Below are 21,156 nucleotides of genomic sequence, written 5' to 3' on the forward strand. Positions count from 1 at the left end.
CAGAAGTGAGGTATGGTGGCACATGCCTACAACCCCACGTACTCAGGAGGCTGAGGTAGGGACTGCAAGTTTGAGGCCAGCCTGGGTGATTTTGAGAGATCCTGTCTCAAAATAAAATAAAAATGGCTGGAGGTATAGCTCAGAGGTAGAGCACATTTGAGTTCCCCTTTCTGGGAAAGGAAAAAAAAAAAAAGGGCAGGGGGATACTTTATACCTCATGAAATCAGCATTATCCCAATACAAAAAAAGGACAAAAATATTATAAAGAAAATTACAGATCAATATTCTTCATGAACATAGATGCAAAGAGCCTCAATAAATCAGCAAACCAATCCCAACAATATATCATAAAAGATCACACACCAGGCAGGACCACATGGGGTTTATCCTGAAAATGCAAGACTGATTCAACAATCAAAATCATTTAATGTATTCCACCATATTAATAGTCTAATAAAAACTCCACATGATCAGATCAACAGATGCAGAAGAAAAAAGACAAAATTCAACACTGACTCATGACAAAAACTCTTACCAAACTAGGAAAAGAAAGGCTTTTAACATAAAGCATATCTTAGATATGCTTTCTTCCTAAGACAAGAGAAGGCAAGAATGTTCACTCTTACCCTTCTTATCCACTTACTTTATTGCACTGAAAGGCCTATCAAGTGCAATAAAGCAAAAATAAGAATCCAAAGGCATAGAGACTAGAAAAGAAGAAATAAAACTGTCTCTACGTGCAGATGACATGATTATGTAGAAAATTCCAGGAAAGCTATAAGAAAATTCCTAGAAAAAGCAACTTTAACAAGGTCATATCATACACGTTAACCTGAGAAATCTACCCTTTTCTATATACTATCAATGTACAATTAAAATATATTTATTTGTATAGAATAAATTTCAGTGAATTGTAAGTCAGATGAATTCCAATGCTGACATATAGCTAGTTAAAAGATAGGTGTTTCTATTTTATTGAGTTGTTAATTACCTAGTTTATATATACATATATATTTATATACAGTTAAAATATTTTTAGTTGTAGATGGACATAATACCTTCATTTATTTTATTTTGTTTATTTAGTTTTTTTTATGTGGTGCTGGGGTTGAACCCAGTACCTCACATATGCTAGCCAAGTGCTCTACCACTGAGCCACAACCCCAACCCTACCTAGTTTATATATTAACTGGAAAAAACCTCCTGTCCCCTTAACTTAGTGTAACTATTGTGTCACAGGGGTCCCTTCCTTCTTGGAGAGAGTGTCAGCAGCATCACTGAGAATTCAGGTAAGTTTGATCTCCTGTACTTACTGCTTTGGACTTTCCTTAAAGGAATGCAAGGCTCCTCTTCTTCCTTGGGCAGCTCAGCACCTTGTAGGAAAGCATAGATCTCAGGGTGCAGGTCATCCATGCCGGCTTCCCCTGAGGCCAGGGCTCTGCAGTGCAATACCAAGGCAACATCTTGGTTATAGAAATGAAAATATCGGCATACTCTACTTGCTTCATGCACACAGCCATCATCCAGGAGGTGCCCGATCAATAAGTTTAGTGACTCCTGCTCCTTCCAACCAAGTCTAGTCTCACATGTCTCTCTGGATGGAAGGCCATGAAGTTCTAAGTACTTTGATGTGTTCAGAGCAGCCAACCTGGAAAAGGAAAACTCACTGGCTAAGCTATCAAAGGAAAGTTCACCACTAGATGAGATCTGTCGAGAAAATCTGGGCTCTATTTCCTCCTGATTCCCTGTGAGGGTGTGCCGGGTAATGCGGCAGATCCAGATCTGCTTCTCCAGTTCCTCCAGCTTGTCCAAGGGCACCGGCTCCTCCTGGGCCAGCCAGTGCCCTGCCAGGGTGAGCAGCAAATGACGTTCCTCAACACTGCTTTGTCCAACTGGATGCTCGCAGGCCACAAGGGCCTGGTCAGAGAAAAAGGAAGCAGCTGCTTTATTTGAAATGGAATTTTTCTTAAAATTCTCATGGCATTTTTTCCAGAAATCAATTCTTGCTTGTTTCAGGGACCATTGTTCAATGTGTTTTAGGGTCTGCATTTCTTGTGTGATCTGTAAAATTTCAAAAGTAAATTTTAGCCTTTCCTGAATAAAGATGCTTCATAAACATTAGTGCTCCCTAAATATACCATACTTGCTAAACTCAAATCAAATCAGAGAAAATAGAACTTTATTACAGACGACCCTGGAGGTGTTATCTTGAAAGTTGATATGAAAAACAATTGTCAACTTATGTAACCAAATGAACTTCAAGAAGCTATCTTACATTTTATTCTATTCAAAGGAAAATAGTTGCAGTGTATCAGGCCTCACATTTTAAAGCATACTTTCTTCAGTAATGGACATCCCAGGCTAATCCATTTCTGAAAGTTATGTTTGTGTCATGAAGGCCCCACCACCTATAAGCTGCCATTGCTTTTGGTCCTCTGTTTAACACTGGTTTAAAAAGCTAATATCTGAATAACTTAAAGGACTAGTGATACCTCTTTAATAACCAAGTTGTCCACAGGTAATTCAGCTAATTCTGCTACCCTTCTGGCCAAAGCAAACTGTCCATCCATCTGCAGTCTTTCCAAAATAGATCTACATTCATGCTGAAAATTATCAGTGCTGTAGCTGGTAATAATTATATGATTAATGGCTATGGATGTATCCTTCAAAATTTGGCTAAGGACACACAGCTTCTTCATATCTGGACCTGTGCCAAAGAGAAGAAGATACAATTACTTGAAATGCTGCTATGGCATTTCAAAAGTTATGAAAAATCAGAAAATATATATTTAAAGGAAAAGTTAAAATATATTTTTTACTCCGGTTATAAGGTAGTTCCTAGATGCCAAAAAAAAAAAAAAACTGGGCCTGCAAAATTTAAATAGTAAAGTCTGGCTTAAATTGCTTGCTCACAGTAAGAACCTTAAAGATTGGTATATGAACTCAAATCTATACATCTGGCTTTATATACTGGGCAGAGGCAGGGGATCTTGGATGTAGTAGCAATGCAGTAACCTTGAAAATATTTTAGCCATTCACTTAGGGTAGTCCCATCTCTGAATTTTTCTCTTACCGTGATCAAATTTGTTTGATCAATCATTTTTAAAATTCACTTGATCATGGGGATCAAGACAAAGAATGTGTAGAACAGTGAAAATTGCAGCTGACCAGGAGCCCAGGTTTGAATTTGGCACACTGTGTTCAGAATAGAACATCATTTGCTCCTCCTGACATCTGTCTACTTAACAAGGGAGACCCAGCTGAGCTCTTCCTGATCTCCCTGGAAATTATTATCCTAGTAAAACCAAGATGTCTCTGAAGGGCCAGGGGTGTAACTTAGTGGAAGAACACTTGCCTGGTATATATGAGGCCCTGAGTTTGATCCCCAGAGATTCAAAAACAACCCAACAATCAATTCTCTGCCAATAATTTATGTGAGGGCTGGGGATATAGCTCAATTGGTAGAGTGCTTGCCTAGCAAGCACAAGGCCCTGGGTTCAATCCCCAGCACCACCAAAAAAAAAAAAAAAAAAAAAAAAAAAAAAAAATTATGTGGCTGGGTTTGTTTTCACTCCCAGATACTCTCTGTTGTGCTTAATTGTGTCCTAACATAGAGAGGGGAATGAGAAACATGCCATGTAGGCTATGCCAGTTGCTGGCAGTGGTCTGACATAGTTGCAGGGACAGTGAGTCACCCTACACAATAAACAAATGTACAGTATGGGCTTGCTGGCTTTCTTTGCTGCCATCATGTAATACACAGGCTTTCAAAGAACATATTTCTTTCTTTCTTTCTTTTTTTTTTTTTTTCGTTTTGCGGTGCTGGGGAGGATCAAACCCAGGGCCTTGTGCTTGCAAGGCAAGCACTCTACTGACTGAGCTATCTCCCCAGCCCAAAAGAACATATTTCTATTCTCTTAAGCACATTCACATTACATATATATATATATATATACACACACACACCCCTACATATACATATATACACATATACACGACAAAAATATTCTATAAAAATAGAATATGAATAAAAGTATAGTAATGGTTAACAATGTAGTCAATTCTTATAATTATTAAAAGAAATTAATCATCACAAATAACAAAATTCATTTCTGAAAAAAATTAAAATCACTACAGATCAATGAACACCTATCTGTTCATCTGGTCTGAACAGTACTTACAAGTACTATTTTGTATGTACTGCATTTTGGAAACACCCCTTTCAGTCATCAAACCAGCAGCCTACATACAACACTTGGCACTGAGCCCAGCATTCTGTCAGTGTTCTGTACTGATTTTAGCTTTTCAGCCAAACATCCACGAGTTTAAATGTGAAAATATAATGCTAGTAGTGAAACATTAGAATCTAGTGTAAAAGAGTAATATCATTAAGCAAAAATTCGAAATAAACAAGTTGCAGAGAGAGTAAGGTCACATTTGTTTAGTCAGCAACAAAAGTGCAAAATCTGGAGGAATTTGCAATAAAAATAAACATAATGTGTCTTTGCAGTGTTAAAAATGAACTCCTAGCCTCCATACTGAGGATTAAACCTAAGGGTGCTCTACCACTGAGCTATATCCCCAGTTCCTTTTATGTTTTATTTTGAGATAGGGTCTCACTAAGTTACCCAGGATGGCCTCAAACTTGCCTTAGCCTCCTGAGTTGCTAGGACTACCAGTGGGCACCACCATGTGTGACCTTCAAAATGAATTATGCATTCCTGAAATAGTGTTTGTAACCTTGAGCAATGATGACATGTTAAGGTTACTTGCCAGAGAGAAGGGCACTGACACTTTGGTGTAAAGGTATACCAGGGGAATATGTGGCTATTTGACGACAGCTTAGAATAAGATGATTGGTTATATTATTTACTTTAGATGACACTGTACTGAAACTTGAAGTTACCTGTAACCTGTTCATACTCAGTTATGAATTGTAAATATAATGTTATACATTTTCATTTCCTGATTACCCTCCTAAAATAACTTCAAGATTAAGGAAAATAACTTTTTTCCTTTTTATTTATTTACTTATTTTTAGTTTTTTAAAAATTTTTTAAAATTTTGATTCATTATACACAAATGGGGTACGACTCTCATTTCTCTGGTTGTATACGAAGTAGTCACACCATCTGCATAATCATATATGTACACAGGGTAATGGTTTTTGTCTCATTCTATTATGTTTCCTTCCCCCAACCCCCAAAATAACTTCTTAACAGCAACTTCAGGGTAAGGACTTACCATCAGAGAAGAGATGCTCTACTCCAACCAACAGTTCTAAGAGCTTCCCCAACTCATACTGCGTCTTACACTGCTGTGGCATAAGCTTCAAAAGGAAACATACCTGATCCTTCAGCCATGTGGCAGGAATGATAGCAGGGACCCTGGCTGTCGTATGAAGCTATGGGGAAAAAAGGAGAGGAGGGCTCAGGGAGACTGGTTCACAGGAATAACAAATCAAATCCTCCAAATTTGGAAACAAGAAAGCCAAGACACCCTTAAAAGTGACTTTCTATCACAATGGGAGATACTTGCACCAGGTTTTTCCAAATGGCAGGAATTGGTAATGGGGCTCAGAGGACAGGCAAAAACAAGCCCTCCTCAGCAGCTCTGCACTTTCCTGTGTAGAGTTGTGTATATGAAAGTCAAGAGTCATACAGTCGTACTTACTATGGGGTTCAGTCCTGGAAGTTTCCCCCCGTTAGTGATTGCCCTGTGAGTTGCTATAACCAGACATGTTTCCCTTGGCAGCTTCTTTAGAAAAGGATCTAGGCTTGCCCTTAATAAGTTCAAAAGATTTTGAATTCATATAATGAAGACCTCTTAGACTTGCTAACCATTGTTGAGCTGGTTCTACTACATATTTTGCCAGTAGATTACATTCTTATTAAAGAATTTCAGTTAAGATACCTGGTTTTATATTATTTCAATCACATGGTAAAAATATTAATAAGTCCAAGTAGTAGGCTGCATTTGTACAAGAAAGTGTGGCAAAGATATCTAAGAAAGTGCACCTGAGATTAAGTGGAGTGGTACTTTCCCATATAAAGTTTCTTTTGTCATTTCATTCCTGATATTCATTTGGCTCCTTGGTTTGTATTATTTCTGGAAGACTAATATTTAATCCTTAGTCTAGCATCATAATTCATTCTAGATTTCATACAACATAATCAAAAAATCCTGGAACTTTTGTATAGTAAAAACTTAATTCTCTGGTTCCAAAAAATATATAGTATATGTAGATAAGCACCAAAACTTATAATTCATTAGCTCTGGGTTAGGCCCTATTCTTGGTTGGAGACTTCCGCATACCTCTGATCAGACTATAAGTCACTCTAAAACATGCAGAGACAGATCATTTTTGGTTATGCTGTAGAAGCATGTTATTCCCCTCAATGGAATGTCAAAGAATGCTAAGATCTTAAGGAATGACATAAAATCCTATATCTCATTACTGCTATCCGCTACTTAGAATTTTCTTCTCCACTAGTAGGTATCCCTATGTCCTATGTGGTCTTATCTATTTCTCATTCTCCTTTCTTTAAAAAAAAAAAAAAACAAAAAAAAAACATTTTTTTTGGTGCAGTTTGGTACCAGGGATTGAACCCAGGAGCACTTACCACTGAGCCACATCCCCTGCTCTATTTATGTTTTCTTTTGAGACAAAGTCTCCCTAAGTTGCTTAGGGCCTTGCTAAGTTGCTGAAGCTATCTTTAAACTTGTGATCCTCCTGCTTCAGCCTCCCAAGCCACTGGGATAACAAATGTGTGCCATCATGCCCAACTCTTCCTCTCTTAAATTTTAATAGCACTTATATCCTTTATTACTTTTTGGGAGATAGGGTTTTGCCCAGGTGGGCTTCAAATGGTCCTCCTGCCTCACTCTCACAAGTAGCTGGGACTATAGGTTACACTACTGAGCTTGGCTTACCTTCTACCTTTAAGTAAGATCATTCTACTCCTCGAGTCTCTCCTTCACTGCAAACTGAGATGACTATGAGATGACAGAACACTGGAGTTGGCTCATTATTAGCTACTATTCCTGCTTAGATATTTTTAATGCGTGTTTTCTACAACCCTTCTGATGGGACTTTGATTCTTAGAAGAATCAAGTTATATGACACAAATATTCTCGATTATCCTCTTGAGTGTCCTTATTTTTCTAGATTTTGTTTAGTTTTGGGTATGAGGGATTGAACTCAGGGGCACTCAACCACTGAGCCACATCCCCAACCCTATTTTGTATTTTATTTAGAGATAGGGTCTCACTGAGTTGCTTAGGGCCTTGCTAAGTTGCCGAGGCTGGTTTTGAACTTGCAATCATCCTGCCTCAGTCTCCCAAGCTGCTGGTATTACAGGCATGCGCCACCGTGCCCGTTTGAGTGTCCTTATTAAAATCAGTTGGGATTAGGGCAGTAGTCCTTAACCTTTACTTAATTACTTGTTTACCTAACTCTGTTGCAGACAGAATTGTTTGAAGGAAAAAATTAATGGAAGGAAAGGGCTGAGGCAAAGATGGGAGCATTATACTGCTTCTCCAGAGGATGCAGGAGTAGGGGTAGTTAGGTGAGAACAGAAGATAACTAAGAGGACCCTGGCCACAGAGAGTAATAGGTTGAGGAAATTCACATGTCTATTTCCTCTGATCTAAGAGCTCTAACCTTAGTCAAATAACTGATTCAGTATTTTCAAATATATAACCTTTATATTTTCATTAGTTTAAGACCAATGTGACTCAGAAGAAAAACCTGTAGTGAGGTTCTACCTGATATATTTGTTGAGTAGAAGAGATATATACTTTTGTCTCATTTATCATAGAGCTCTTTTGAGTATAAAAGGCAAAAGTGCTGAAAGTCTCCAACTAGGACTAAGACATATTCCCTCTCCTTTCTTTTAATTTTACAAGGTTAATAAGCTTGGCATGATAAACAGGCCCAAGGGCTGGGGAGATGGCTCAGTTGGTAGAGTGCTTGCCTTGCAAGCACAAGGCCCTGGGTTCAATACCCAGCACCGCAAAAAAAAAAAAAAAAAAAAGATAAACAGGCCCAAGACAAGCATCTGAAGAGGTAAATCCTGAAACTGACCAAATGGTTCAGAATCATTTAGATAGTGACTTCCAGGAGTACTGGAAAAAACATTTTCTGTCACAGTGAATAAAGCAGTATTGAGTACTCAACACTCAATACTCAATACTCTGGAGCAAAAGGCAGCCCACATATCTTTTGTGTACAGAGACCATTAATCCTTTTCCCATTGTGCTTGGATCACAGTAGTGCATTACATGAAACCTCCCTTTATGTCTTGTAAGAGAGGACACTACAACTCCTGCCCTGGTTTCCCCATCTCTGGAATAGTGCACACGATATAATTTGAATTACACTACATAACCACTATCATCCTGCCACTCCATCACAACTACCAGTAGACAACAGGTTATGCCAACCAGTTTCAGATCAGTGAGAAAAAGCACTATAATTCCAACTTACAGTTTCAAGGCTCTTCTGGAACTCCAGAAGTTTGGCTTTGGCTTCCTTATAATTCTTGAAGAATAAACATAGTTCATACATCTCCATCATCAGTAGTAATGGGGAATCCTTTGAGGAAGAGTTTGAAATTATAAAATCCTGAACTTGATATTTTCTCAATGAATAATGCTAAGAAGATGTTATGTGCTATTAGTAATAGCTTCATAGTAGAATTAAGTCATGGGTGTGTGGGTGTAGGGGTGTGTGTGTGTATTTTTTTCCCCCACCAGGGACTGAATCCAGGGGCACTTAATCAATGAGACACACCCCCAGCCTTTTAAAATATTTTATTTTGAGACAGGATCTAAGTTACTTAGGGCCTTGCTAAGTTGCTAAGGCTGGCCTCAAACTTGTGATCCTCCTGCTTCAGCCCCCCTCTAAACTGCTGGGATTACAGGTACGCACCACCATGCCCAGCAAGTCATATATGTGAAGAAGGGAAGTTAATTTCCTTTTCCTTTTGGATAACAGATTTTAAGTGTGGGCACAATTACTTAACAAATCCATTTTCTGTCTATTCTATACTTGAACCAAAGCACATGGCAGCAGACACTCTACTAGGTGATGCCACAGTGTCTCTAACACACACTCCTCGATGAAAGGCTCCAGGACCTGCCCCCCTCCTGACTCCATCACTTTCAACGAGAGTTGATGGGTCAGAGGACAGGAGTTTGGGTGGGATTAGAAAGTATGAGTTTGAACTATATATATATGCCACATAAAGTACTATAAGTTTTTGGGTAGGTTACTTAAGTTCTATGAGCATTAATTTATTAGTTTATAAAATGAGGACAATACTGCTTCATAATATCCTCACATTTTATCTTTATATCAGAAGGTATAGAATTTACTAAGATAATGTATACAAAGTACTCTGCTAAATAAATGTTAGGGCAGGGGGTGCACATCAGTGATAGAGGGCTTGTCTACCATATGCGCGGTCCTGGGTTCAATCCCCAATTCCACAAAAAAAGTAATGAAACAATAAAGTAACTCTTACTACCTTAAAGAAAAGCTGGAAAGCTCTGATGAGAATTTTGCTCTTCTGCCTTGTTAATAATGTTCTCCATATGAGAGAAAGGTCCTCAAGGTCCCAGGTATGGTCCTCTATTGAGCCCTGAATGTGTCCTACTACTTCCGCTGCAACACTGTCCTCCACAGAAGTAATGATCCAAACACAGAGACAAGGAATAGCATTGGCATCCTGCCATTGGGAAGAAATTTTCAAAATAAAATAACTGGGCCTGCGTTATCTAACAAATGTACAAATGTTACAGATGGATGTTTCCTATTTGGCAAAAGTCACCTAATTAGCTTGAAAAGTTTACAAATGTAACAAACTCTAATGAATAACCAAGGGACTATTATAAAATATCATGCAAAGTGAAGACAGTCAAAAGGCCAAGAAGACAGAAAAGGATCTATGTGGAAGAGAACTGTAATGCCCTTCACTGATATGCCAATAACTATGAGCCATGTCCTCCGTCACTGCTATAGGTGCTAAAGAAGCAACTTCCAACCAGGAATCAAGGCTGGCAGTTCACTGAATGTTGAGGTACAAGGAAGTGAACAAATGGCACAGAGCCCCAGCTGCAGAAGCACAAAAAGTCTCAGTGACCTTGGAAGTATACCAGAGACTGTCATCATCATCCTACATTGATTACCAGCCTTCCCTGTCCCTCATTGCTTTTTCTATTGTTCTCTAGGTCTTAATTTAAGCTTCTCATGATCTTCACCTGAATACATGAAGCCAGGACACTGAGGATAGGGGCCTGCTGTTTCACTGCCTCAGCTAAGAGCCAGCACCAGGAGTCTGGCTCCTCTGAGCACTGGAGCAGAGTTTCAAAGAAATCAGTCATCTCTTCTTTATTTCTCTGGAGTTCCTGGAGGGACTCAGTGCAGATGTGATCACTGTCCACTATAGAGTTGGACACTGAGGGCAAGTTCTCAAAAGCCAACTTTAAGTGGTCCTGAAGAATTGGGCTGAAGTACTGGAGAAGGGATTTCACCTGGAAAGCATATTAGATGATTAAAATAAGAAAACCAACCTTCAGTTTCAGCTGGAGCTGAACACCTTATAGAAAAGCATAGGAAAAATTATTCTTTCTCAGTTTCTTAAACTGTGTCAGAGGTAATCATATAATTTTACAAAGCCGTCTGTTGCCTTTTGAGTAAAATTCCATATTCGATCTGGAGTCAAACACTCTTCAGCATTAATAACTAATCCACTCTCTGACACCAACCCACTGAACTCTTAAGAAAAACAAGTGTCATATCAAACAAAAGTCAATGTCTACACAATACAAAGAATACTATCTTCTAAAAAATGTTCCAATTTCCTCTTGAGTTAATGGCCAACAATCAAGACTCACCTCCTCTGGGTGGTAGTTATGGAGTTGGCTGTGAGTAATGAATTGCAGCCAATCATTTGCTTGGGCACATTCTCGAAGGTAAGATGTGCTCAGTTTCATATTGTGGAGCCTGCAGAACTGTACTACTAATGCCCACTGACTGCTAGATTCACTGGATAACCTATAATCAGAATGAGGAATGGGATGGTAGAGGGAAAAAAAATCTTATTAAAATATATCATTAGTTTGAAACTGGAAAATTAGTAAAAATTAAATAAATGCAACCACAGTGTACTGTCTAAAAAGTTTTTCAATAGGGAGTGGAGATGTAACCTAGTGGAAGAGTTCATGTTTAGCATGTGTGCATCCCTGGGTTCAATCCCTAAGGCCACAAAAAAAGAAATACCCAATATTTTTTGGGTATAAAGCTCCTCTTCATCTCTAAAGAGGAAATCAACATTACTAAGTTAAAACCACTTTCCATTTAGTGTATGCTATATGCTGAATGAGTAAGAAGATCAGGTATAAGGGGATTTAGTGAAAATACCAGACGTACTGAATGATTAGGTCAACAAAGGTTGGTGCAGTAAGTTTACTAGAAAAGAGGCTGGGATTGCAACACATACCTCTTTATTTCCTGCTGCTGAATGCTATTCCATGTACCTTCTTCTAAGAGAACAAGCAATTCTTCTATGGTGGCCTTTTCATCATCTGCCAGTTTAGATAGCTTTTCAGCTATAAGAAATATACAACAAAAAGTTTGAGCTAGGCGTGGTAGCATATGCCTGTAGTCCCTACTGCTCAGGAGGCTGAAGTAAGAGGATCACTTGAGCCCAGAAGTTTCAGACCAGCCTGGACAACATAGTGAGACCCTGTCTCAAAAAAAAAAAAAAAAAAAAAAAAGGAAAAAAAATACACACACACATGTACATATACTGTACAGATTTCTGTTTGAATAATATGGCCCAGGGCCATTTCAGAACCCAATTAAAGTGCCAAAGAAATTAAAATAAGAAAGAACACACCCTCTTTAGGAAATAAGAAAATAACTGTTTCTTCCTCAACTGTTCACAATTCAATGCTTTAGATCTGTTTGCCCCTTCTCTAAACAAGCTACACTGCTGGGCATGCTGGCACATGCATATAATTCCATGGGAAGGCTGAGACAGGAGGATCAAAAGTTCAAGGCCAGCCTTAGCCATCTGGCTTAGTGAGACCCTGTCTCCAAAACAAAAAAAAAAAAAACAGCTGGGGATATGTCTCAGTGGTAAAACACCCCTGGTATGAATAAACAAACAAATAAATAAAACAAGCCACATAAAGAAAAAGTGCTATACCTAGAGACTCTCTGATAAAGCGGTACTGAGCATCTTCATTTCTACACTTGTAGCTTAAAATTATATTGGCCACTTTCATATCAACTCTGAGCTTGAGGCTGTCAAGGCCAAGCAATTCTAAGAAACACACACAGGCAGCTCCTATTGAAGGTATGTGGAAGGATGAGAGCCCTAAGACATAGGCCTCCTTGCCTACTTGCTGGATCCTGAAAAAGAAAGGAATCAAAATCACGTAAGTACAAAAAAACTGTATCTCACCAGGAAAAGCAAATGCAATTACATTGGTGACACATGGAGTGCCAGACATGTGATTTTTTGCTTCCTCCCCTTTCTCTTTTTATACCCCTTGCACACATTCATTTGGATATTGGGTAGCTTTTTAGTTGTCTTCTTGCTTCATAGCCCCCCACATCCTTAGATTTATCTTTTCCAAAAGCACCTACTCAGTTCACATAACTTGTGTCCAACTTCATCCAGTAAACAGCAGAACTTCAAAAAACTACCAACGTGCGATCTTACTGATGTAAGAGCATATAACCAAACTACCAAAATTAATACCACTTGAAGTTTGACATCCTGAAGCATCTTTCAGAAGACTCAAATACATATACTATGTGTACAGAAAATGTTCTGGAAAGATGCACATTATCCACCATGTTTACTCATGGAATGGGAGACTTGAGGGACTTTCATCTTTCATTTTCACTTTTCTGAATTACTTAACTTGCCATAAAAAATGCATTCCTTTGTTAAGCATAAAACAAACCAGAAAAATAATCTGTATTTAGCTGATTATAACATTGAATACATCACCCAATTCTGTACTTAATAAAATGAATTATACAAGATCTTAAGATATAAACTTCATCTCATTACAGAATTCTTCTAGAATAACTGCTAACATTTGACAAGCTCACATATAATTTTAAAATAAATCTATCCTTTAAGATATATTTTTATCATTTTCCCCATTAACAAAAATCATAGACACTAAATGCCAAAAACTTGGGACACCAAGAAAAGCAGTGAGTCAGGTACAATGCTGTAAACCTGTAATCCCAGCTACTCAGGAAGTTGAGGCAGGAGGAGCACAAGTTCAAGGCCCATCTCAGCAATATGAGACCTTGTATCAAAATTAAAATTCTTAAAAAATAATAAAAAAGGGCTGGCAATGTAGCTTGGTGGTAAAGCATCACCCCTCGGGGTCAATCACCAGTAATGCAAACAAACAGACAAACAAAAAAACACAACAAACCAAATCACCATCCAAAAATAGTCACTGTTGCTAGGTGCAATGGCACATGCCTGTAATCCTAGTAACTTGGGAGAGTGAGATAGGAGGACTACAAGTTTGAGACCAGCCTCAGCAACTTAGTGAGACTGTGTATCAAAATAAAAAATAAAAAGGGGGGGATGTGGTTCAGTGGTTAAGCACCCCTAGGTCTAATCACTGGTACCAAAACAAAAAAATAATCATTGTTAACTGTAGTATATGTTTCTAGTATTTTAAAAAATCTACCCATAAAATACATATATATGCCTCTTTTTTTTTGTTTTACAGTATTGGGGATAGAAACCAGGGCTGTTCAACCATGAAGCCACATCCCAGTCCTTTTTTGTTTTTTTAACTTTAAAAAAAAATATTTTAGTTGTAGATCGACACAATACCTTTATTTTATTAATTTTATTTATTATGTGGTGCTGGATCAAACCCAGTGCCCCACACATGTGAGGCAAGTACTCTACCACTGAGCCACAATCCCAGCCCCCCAAGTCCTTTTATGAGATAGGATCTCAGTAGGTAGACCAGGCTGGCCTCGAACTTGATGATCTTCTTGCCTCAGCCTCCTGAATCACTGGGATTATAGGCATGGGCTGCTACAATCCAGATATGCCTTTTAGAGTACAAATTAAGTTTTAAATACTCACAGCTGCTTGGGAGTCTTGCTCTTGATTAACTCCTGGACCAGAAAGGTACCAAATGCAAAAGATGGGCGTCCATTAAGTAAATAATAAGTAAAATTCAGATGTTCCACTACGGCATATTTATTCACCAGGTCAGGGCTAGAAAAATGTGGGAGATGACTTGATGCATCTAGGGGAGAAAGTGAAACAATATTAATTCTTTGTATCTCATCATGATTAATTTCAAATTTGCATGGAAAGCTTAATTCTTTTTCTTTTTTGCAGGTCCTAGGAATTGAACCCACATGCTACACAAGTGATCGACCACTGAGCAACATCCCAGTTCAGTTTATCTGTTTGTTTGTTTGTTTTTACATAAATTATCCCATTTATTATAGGCTAGGGATGTCTCAAATGGTAGAGCTTTTACTGGTCTTTCAACTCCTTAAGCCTTCTGATGGCAGACTTGACTGTGATTGTAGAAGTAGTGTTGTAGATCCAGGCACCAACATTCACTGTTTCCGTGCAGGAATCATAGTACCAGAACCCCACGGTCTGTCTTTTCGTCTTGGTTTTGACACAGAAGGAACAAGTGTACTTCAAGCGCTGGCTGATTTCAGTTTTCACCATTATTTTCCAGAGGAGGGCACCATAGCGAATCCTATACTTACCAATGATTCCAACCTTCTTGGTGCATTTAGTCATGTTGCTGTGACTTAAGTCAAGTGCAGAGAGCCCAGTTCCTTTTGAGACAGGGTCTTGCTAAGTTACCCAGGTGGGTCTTAAACCTGGGATCCTCCTGCCTCAACCTCTGGAGTAGCTGGAGTTATAGACACACACCACCAAGCCTGGTTTTGACAGCTTACCTCTTCAACAATAAAAGAAAAATGATTGCTATAATCACTGTGCCACTGTATACTTCATATCACTTTGTTTGCTATTTCCGCAATCCCACAGTGCTGGGGACTTGAACCCAGGCCTTGGGTATGGGAGGCAGGCATTCTACATGACAGGCTATATCGTCAGCCTTCATATCACTTTGAATCCACCAAAATACAGTAGTTTTATTTTATCTCAATGTACAAAACCATCATTTTATACAAAGATATTTACCTGAGAAACTGCATCAAAACTGTCCAACCTGAACTTCTACTCCCCTTAAGTAAAATGAGCAGCTTTGCTTAGATGACCTCTGAGGTCCATGCAGCTGAGGTGCTTCATGATTTATTGTTAAAGGACTATTCCTTTCATAGTTGTGGTTACTATCTACAACCTTGGCCATGGCCTGGGAAGTCCTGGCTGCCAGTGGAATGAGGTTCAATAACTACTGAGCATTTACAGGAAATTCTGGACCTCATGGCTGCACATGGTCACAGGTATTGTTCCAGCTATTCATGTATGATTGTGAGGAAAATTCCTGGTGTCTGGAATATCCCTAAACCAACTAAGGAGCACTTACTGGAGACAGGAGAATCCATGAATGACTCTTTAGAAGGGCCTTAAGATCATAAAAGCCTGGCCTAGATTCTTGCCCTTCATTCCACTAGCTGTATGACTTTAAACAACTTAACTTTTTAAAAAAAAACTATAGATGTTTAAGGTATACAACATTCTGATACACTTGACACATAACAAAGTAAAGTGATTACTACAAACAAGCAAGCCCAACACCTCATATTTATCTTTCTCCTCCTGTGCCTGCCTGTTTCAGGCAGATCTAAAAATCTATTCTTTTGGCAGACAACCAGTATACAACTTAATTATTTTTATTTATTTATTATTTTAGTTGTAGATGGACACAATACATTTATTTATCTAAATATGGTGCTGAGACTTGAACCCAGTGCCTCACATATACTAGGCAAGTGCTCTGCCACTGAGCTACACCACCAGCCCTATATAATTATTATCCTCATGTTATACATTATTTCTCTACACTTACTCATCCTATAAGACTGCAACTGAGTACCTTTTGACCTATATCTTTCCATTCCCCATTCCCAGTAACCAACATTTTACTGTTTTTATATATTTGGTGTTTTTGTTGTTGACTTTTTTTCCCCTGGGTTTTTAATATTTTTTTCCTTCAGATGCTACATATAAGTGAGATCATGCAGTATTTATCTTTCTGTGTCTGGTTTATTTCACTTAGCATAATGTCCTCTAGGTTCACCCATGTTGTTGGAAATGACAGGATCTCTTTTTTTAGGACCAAATAGTGTGTGTGTGCGTGTGTATACACTGCAATTTATTCATTCATCTACCAATGGATATTTCAGTTTTGTTTCCATAACTAGGATGTACTGAATAACACTGCATTGAAAACAGGAATGCATATGTCTTTATGAAGTGGTGATTACATTTCTTTTGGGTACATACCCAGAAGCAGGATTACTAGGTCATATGAAGTTTTAACTTCTTTAACAACCTCAAAACTGTGGCCCACACAACTCAGGAGGTTGAGGAATGAGGGTTACAGCTTCAAGGCCAGCATCAAGCAATTCAACCATACCTTCAGTAACTTAGTGAGACCCTATCTCAAAATATAAAAAGGGCTGGGGATATAACAGTGGTAAAGCATCCCAGGTTCAATTCCTACTACCAAAACAAAACAAAAAAAAAAAAAAAAAAAAACAAGCAAAAACAAACAAAAAATCCCCCTCCAGGGCTGGGGATATAGCTCAGTTGGAAGAGTGCTTGCCTTGCAAGCACAAGGCCCTGGGTTCAATCCCTAGCACCGCAAAAAAAAAATCCCCCTCCAAACTGTTTTCCACAGTGGATGCCATCAATCCATAGCCCCACCAACAATGGACAAGGGTTCTCTTTTCTCTGTACCACTGCTAATACTTGTAATCTCTCACCTTTTTGATTAAAAAAAAAAAAAAAAAAAAAATCCTGGGCTCGGGTCATAGTGCAGTGGTAGAGCACTTGCCTAGCATGTCTCAGCACCACATATAAATGAAAAAAAAAAAAAAAAAAAAGTCTATTGACAACTAAAAAAAAATTAAAAAAAAAAATCCTAACAGGTGTGGTATGGTATCTCATTGTAGGTTAGATTTGCATTTCCCTCATGATTAGTGATAGTGAGAACATTTTCATGTACATTTGGCCCTTTATGTTTTCTTCAAAACAATGTTCTCATCCTTTGCCCATGTATTAACTGATTTATGGTTTTGCTATGGGGTTGTGTGAGCTCCTTATCTCTTTTGGATATTAACCCCTTATCAGATATATGAGGACTGGAAGCAAATATTTTCTTCCAAGCTGCAGAATGACATTTCATTTTACTGATTGTTTCCTTGGCTGTGCAGAAGCTTTTTTTTTTCTTGTACCAGCAATTGAACTCAGGGGCACATAAACATTGATGTGCATTCCCAGTCCTTTTCACTATTTATTTCGAGACAAAGTATTGCTAATTTCCTGAGAGTGGCTTTGAACTTGCAATTCTCCCGCCTCAGCCTCCTGAGCCACTGGGATTATAGGTGTGTGCCACAGTACCCAACTTAGTTTCAGGTCTTAATACGTAGACCTTTAATCCATTTTGAATTTATTTTTGTATATGCTTGAAGATAAAGGTCCAATTTCATTCCTTTGCACATGAATATTCAGCATTTCCAACACCATTTTTTGAAAAGACAATCCTTTCCTGAGGATGTTAACCATATAGCCTTATTTCTGGGCTTTCTATTCTGTCCCATTTTCCTATGTGTCTGTTTTTAATGCCAGTAGTATAATGTTTTGATTACTATAACTCTGCACATTTTGAGATCAAGTATTGTGATAATTCAGCTCTGTTCTTTTTGCTTAAGCTTGCTATGGCTCTTCAGAGGTCTTTTGAGATTCTATATGAATCATAGATTGTGAAAAATGTCAGTGGAATTTGAGTAGGAATTTCAGTGAATTTACAGATTGCTTTGGGTAATGTGAACATTTTAACAATATTTTTTCAATCCATGAACACAGGATACCTCCACTTACTTGAATCTTCAATTTCTTTCACCAGTGTTATAGTCTAACATGTACAGATCTTCCACTTCTTTGGTTGAGCTTAGTCCCAACTTGGTGCTGTTTTTAATGCTATCATTAATGGAACTCTTGCATTTCTTTTTCAGATACTTTGTCATTAGTATATCAAAATATTACTGATTTCTGTACACTGATTTTGTACTCTGCACCTTTAATGGATTTATTAGTTCTAACATTTTTGGTGGAGTATTTAGGGTTTTCTATATACAAAAGCATGTCATATACAAACACTGACAATTTAATTTCTTCTTTTTGAGTGGTACTAGTGATTAAACCCAAGGACACTCTACCATTGAGCTATACTCCAGCCCTTTTTTATTGAGACAGGGTCTTACTTAGTTACCAAGGCTGGCCTCAAATTTGAAATCCTCTTGCCTACACCTCCCAAGTTGCTGGGATTACAGGTGTGTACCACTGCACCTGGCCTAAATACTTCTTTTCTGTTTTGGGTACCTCTTGTTTTTCTTTGCTCTAGATAGGATTTCTAGCACTATGCTGAACAGAGATGGTGAGAGAAAGCATCCTTGTTCTCTTCATGATCTTAGATGGAAAACTTCCAACTGTTTCTGTTGATGTTGGCTGTGTGCTTATCATACATGGCCTTTATTATATCATATAGGGCCTCTTTCTATGCTTAATTTGATGAGAGTTGTATCATGAAAAGATGTTGAATCTTATCAAATGCTTTTTCTGCATTATTGATAATCATATAATTTTTATTCTTCATATAAATTTTATTCTATTAATGTGGTCTATCACATTTATTGATTTGTAGATGTTAAACCATCCTTGTAGATGCTTTCTGATCCTTTAGTTTCACGATGGCAATTCCTTTATCTCCTCTGTTCTGCTCTAGTACTGAGTAGAATATATCAATATCCCAGAGGAGATTAAGATACCAGCTAAGTGATAGAGTTAGCGTCATTATAATAGGACAGGGGATTCTATCTATTCTCTAGAAAATTAAGGTACTTTTATTTCATAACAGTAATTGCTACTTTCTTCAGCATTCAACGAATGCTGCTTATCAAGCATCTATTGTAGGCTTGGCACTGCAGTAGACTCTGGGTACAGGTAAATTAAATATATCAAGATTTGAATTTATACCTTATAAATTCTGATACGTGTCAAATATTTATGAGGTGCTTCCATGTGCAGAGCACTAATCTAACATTAGAGTAATACAGAGGCATCACATATTAAAAGTTAACCCTAAATGCAAAAGTAAAAGAAATAGAAAAAACTGAGTTTAAGAACAGCACAAAACTCAAATTCTCATGGTTTACAGAGGATGGCAATGTGATGCAACTGGTACTTACTATGTGAGATCTTTATAAATGCTTTGTTTCCCTTGATTCTGACAGTAACATGAGGTAGGCACTGGTATTTTATATGGAACTAAAGAAAGGTTAAATCATTTGCTTAAGGTCATATAGCTATTACAGAGCTAGAATTTACTAACTGCCAGAACCGAGGCTACTTAGGTTTATGATACTATATTGCAAACAAGAAGGAGTTTTTGGAAGTGGATAAATATATACAAATAGGTACATATTACATTTCCCAACAAATACACTGCTAGTTGCCTAATAAACTGACTTTCAACTCACAATATATTATTATTATTTATTTATTTATTTTTTTTTGCAGTGCTGGGGATCGAACCCCGGGCCTTGTGCTTGTAAGGGAAGTACTCTACCGACTGAGCTATCTCCCCAGCCTGCAATATATTATTAATTAGTCTCCTGGAAAGTGTTTTCCATTGAAATGTGCCTTTTTTTTTTTTTTTTCTTCTTTTTGGTGCTGGGGTTTAAACCCATGGCCTTGCGCATACAAGGCAAGTACTCTACCAACTGAGCTATATCCCCAGCCCTATGCCTTTGTTTTTTGTTTTTTTGGTAGTGCTGGGGATTGAACCCAGGGCCTTGTGCATGCAAGGCAGGCGCTCTTATCAACTGAGTTATATCCCCAGTACTACAACACTTGTGTGTGTGTGTGTTGCTGGGGATTGAACCCAGGGCCTCATGCATGCGAGGCAAGCACTCTACCAACTGAGCTATATCACCAGCTCCACTAAAAGGATTCTGATTCTGCACTACCTCTATATTCCCATGAGACCCACTCAAAAATTAGTGTTTTCTGGCTGAAGTAACTTCATGGAGAACTACAAAAGCACATGACAGTCCAGAAAGTATCATTCCCAAGGTGAAGCACTGTAAGTACCAACTGCTGAGTGATTTTTTTCCTGTATGTGGGCTGCCAGGTTTAACAACCATTTCTTAAGGGAAGGCTATCAGACACTATACTAAATATACAGATATTTAGCAACCTTGTCTCTTCAATAGCTGCATCCTATTAGGTCTCAATAATCTAATTTCTTTTTCTTTCTCTCTCTCTCTTTTTTTTTTTTTTTTTTTTGTGGTGCTGCGGATTAAACCCAGGGCCTTGTGCTTGCAAGGCAGGCACTCTACCAACTGAGCTATATCCCCAGCCCTCTTTTTTTTTTTTTTTTTTTTTTTTTAAACTGGGGATTGAAACCAGGGACACTCTACCACTAAACTACATCCCTGGTCTTTTTTGAGATAGGGTCTTGCTAAGTTGCTTGACTGGTCTCGAACTTGTAATCTTCCTGCTTCAGTCTTCTAAGCTGCTGGACTTCGAGGCATGTGCCACCATGTGGCTCAATAGTATAATTTCTTAAATTCAGAATAATCAACAAAACTTGGAGAAACCATTAATAACACTAGGTATCATTTATTGAAAGGTACAGCCTGTTGTCTGAGGTAACAGACTAGGTGGGGTTCTATTATCAATTCAACTTTCACGTGAGGGAAAAGGAAATTTATACAAGGGACATGACTTGCCAGAGTTCTCTGGGATCTTTCACTTGAACCCCAAAGCAATTATTTATTGGTAAGTAGATAAGATGCAGGGCTTCCCCATTCACACAATGGCAAAGTGAAGAGAGCCTGAGAATGCGAGGCTGCCCTTGTAGCTAGAGTTCAATTAT

The 21,156-nt window shown here is 38.2% G+C and overlaps 2 protein-coding genes across 12 annotated transcripts in view; both read right to left on the minus strand.

The window, feature by feature from the left end:
• Positions 1-21,156, minus strand: part of SPG11 (SPG11 vesicle trafficking associated, spatacsin) — an 89,898-nt gene that overhangs the window by 21,803 nt on the left and 46,939 nt on the right. For 10 of the 11 annotated variants that reach the window (XM_079127731.1, XM_079127730.1, XM_079127728.1 and 7 more), the window contains 10 exons: positions 14,145-14,310; positions 12,216-12,421; positions 11,505-11,613; positions 10,900-11,059; positions 10,264-10,536; positions 9,531-9,731; positions 8,489-8,596; positions 5,245-5,404; positions 2,493-2,707; positions 1,314-2,061 (listed from right to left, as the gene is read on the minus strand). In XM_079127731.1, the coding sequence (XP_078983857.1) occupies positions 1,314-2,061; positions 2,493-2,707; positions 5,245-5,404; positions 8,489-8,596; positions 9,531-9,731; positions 10,264-10,536; positions 10,900-11,059; positions 11,505-11,613; positions 12,216-12,421; positions 14,145-14,310 (2,346 nt within the window). The remainder of the gene's footprint in view (positions 1-1,313; positions 2,062-2,492; positions 2,708-5,244; positions 5,405-8,488; positions 8,597-9,530; positions 9,732-10,263; positions 10,537-10,899; positions 11,060-11,504; positions 11,614-12,215; positions 12,422-14,144; positions 14,311-21,156) is intronic. The other variant, XM_079127733.1, reaches the window with a different exon arrangement.
• On the minus strand, positions 14,468-15,610 carry LOC306654350 (large ribosomal subunit protein eL43-like). The gene has a single exon (XM_079127814.1). The coding sequence runs from the start codon at positions 14,823-14,825 to the stop codon at positions 14,547-14,549; it is 279 nt and encodes a 92-aa protein (XP_078983940.1). The 5' UTR covers positions 14,826-15,610; the 3' UTR covers positions 14,468-14,546.

The sequence above is a fragment of the Sciurus vulgaris genome (assembly GCF_902686455.1).
Source record: "Sciurus vulgaris genome assembly, chromosome: 2".
NCBI classification, from domain to species: domain Eukaryota; kingdom Metazoa; phylum Chordata; class Mammalia; order Rodentia; family Sciuridae; genus Sciurus; species Sciurus vulgaris.

What these genes read in the sequence shown, in the direction of transcription:
- LOC306654350 (XM_079127814.1), bottom strand. Translation starts at nt 14,825, where the DNA reads ATGACTAAATGCACCAAGAAGGTTGGAATCATTGGTAAGTATAGGATT.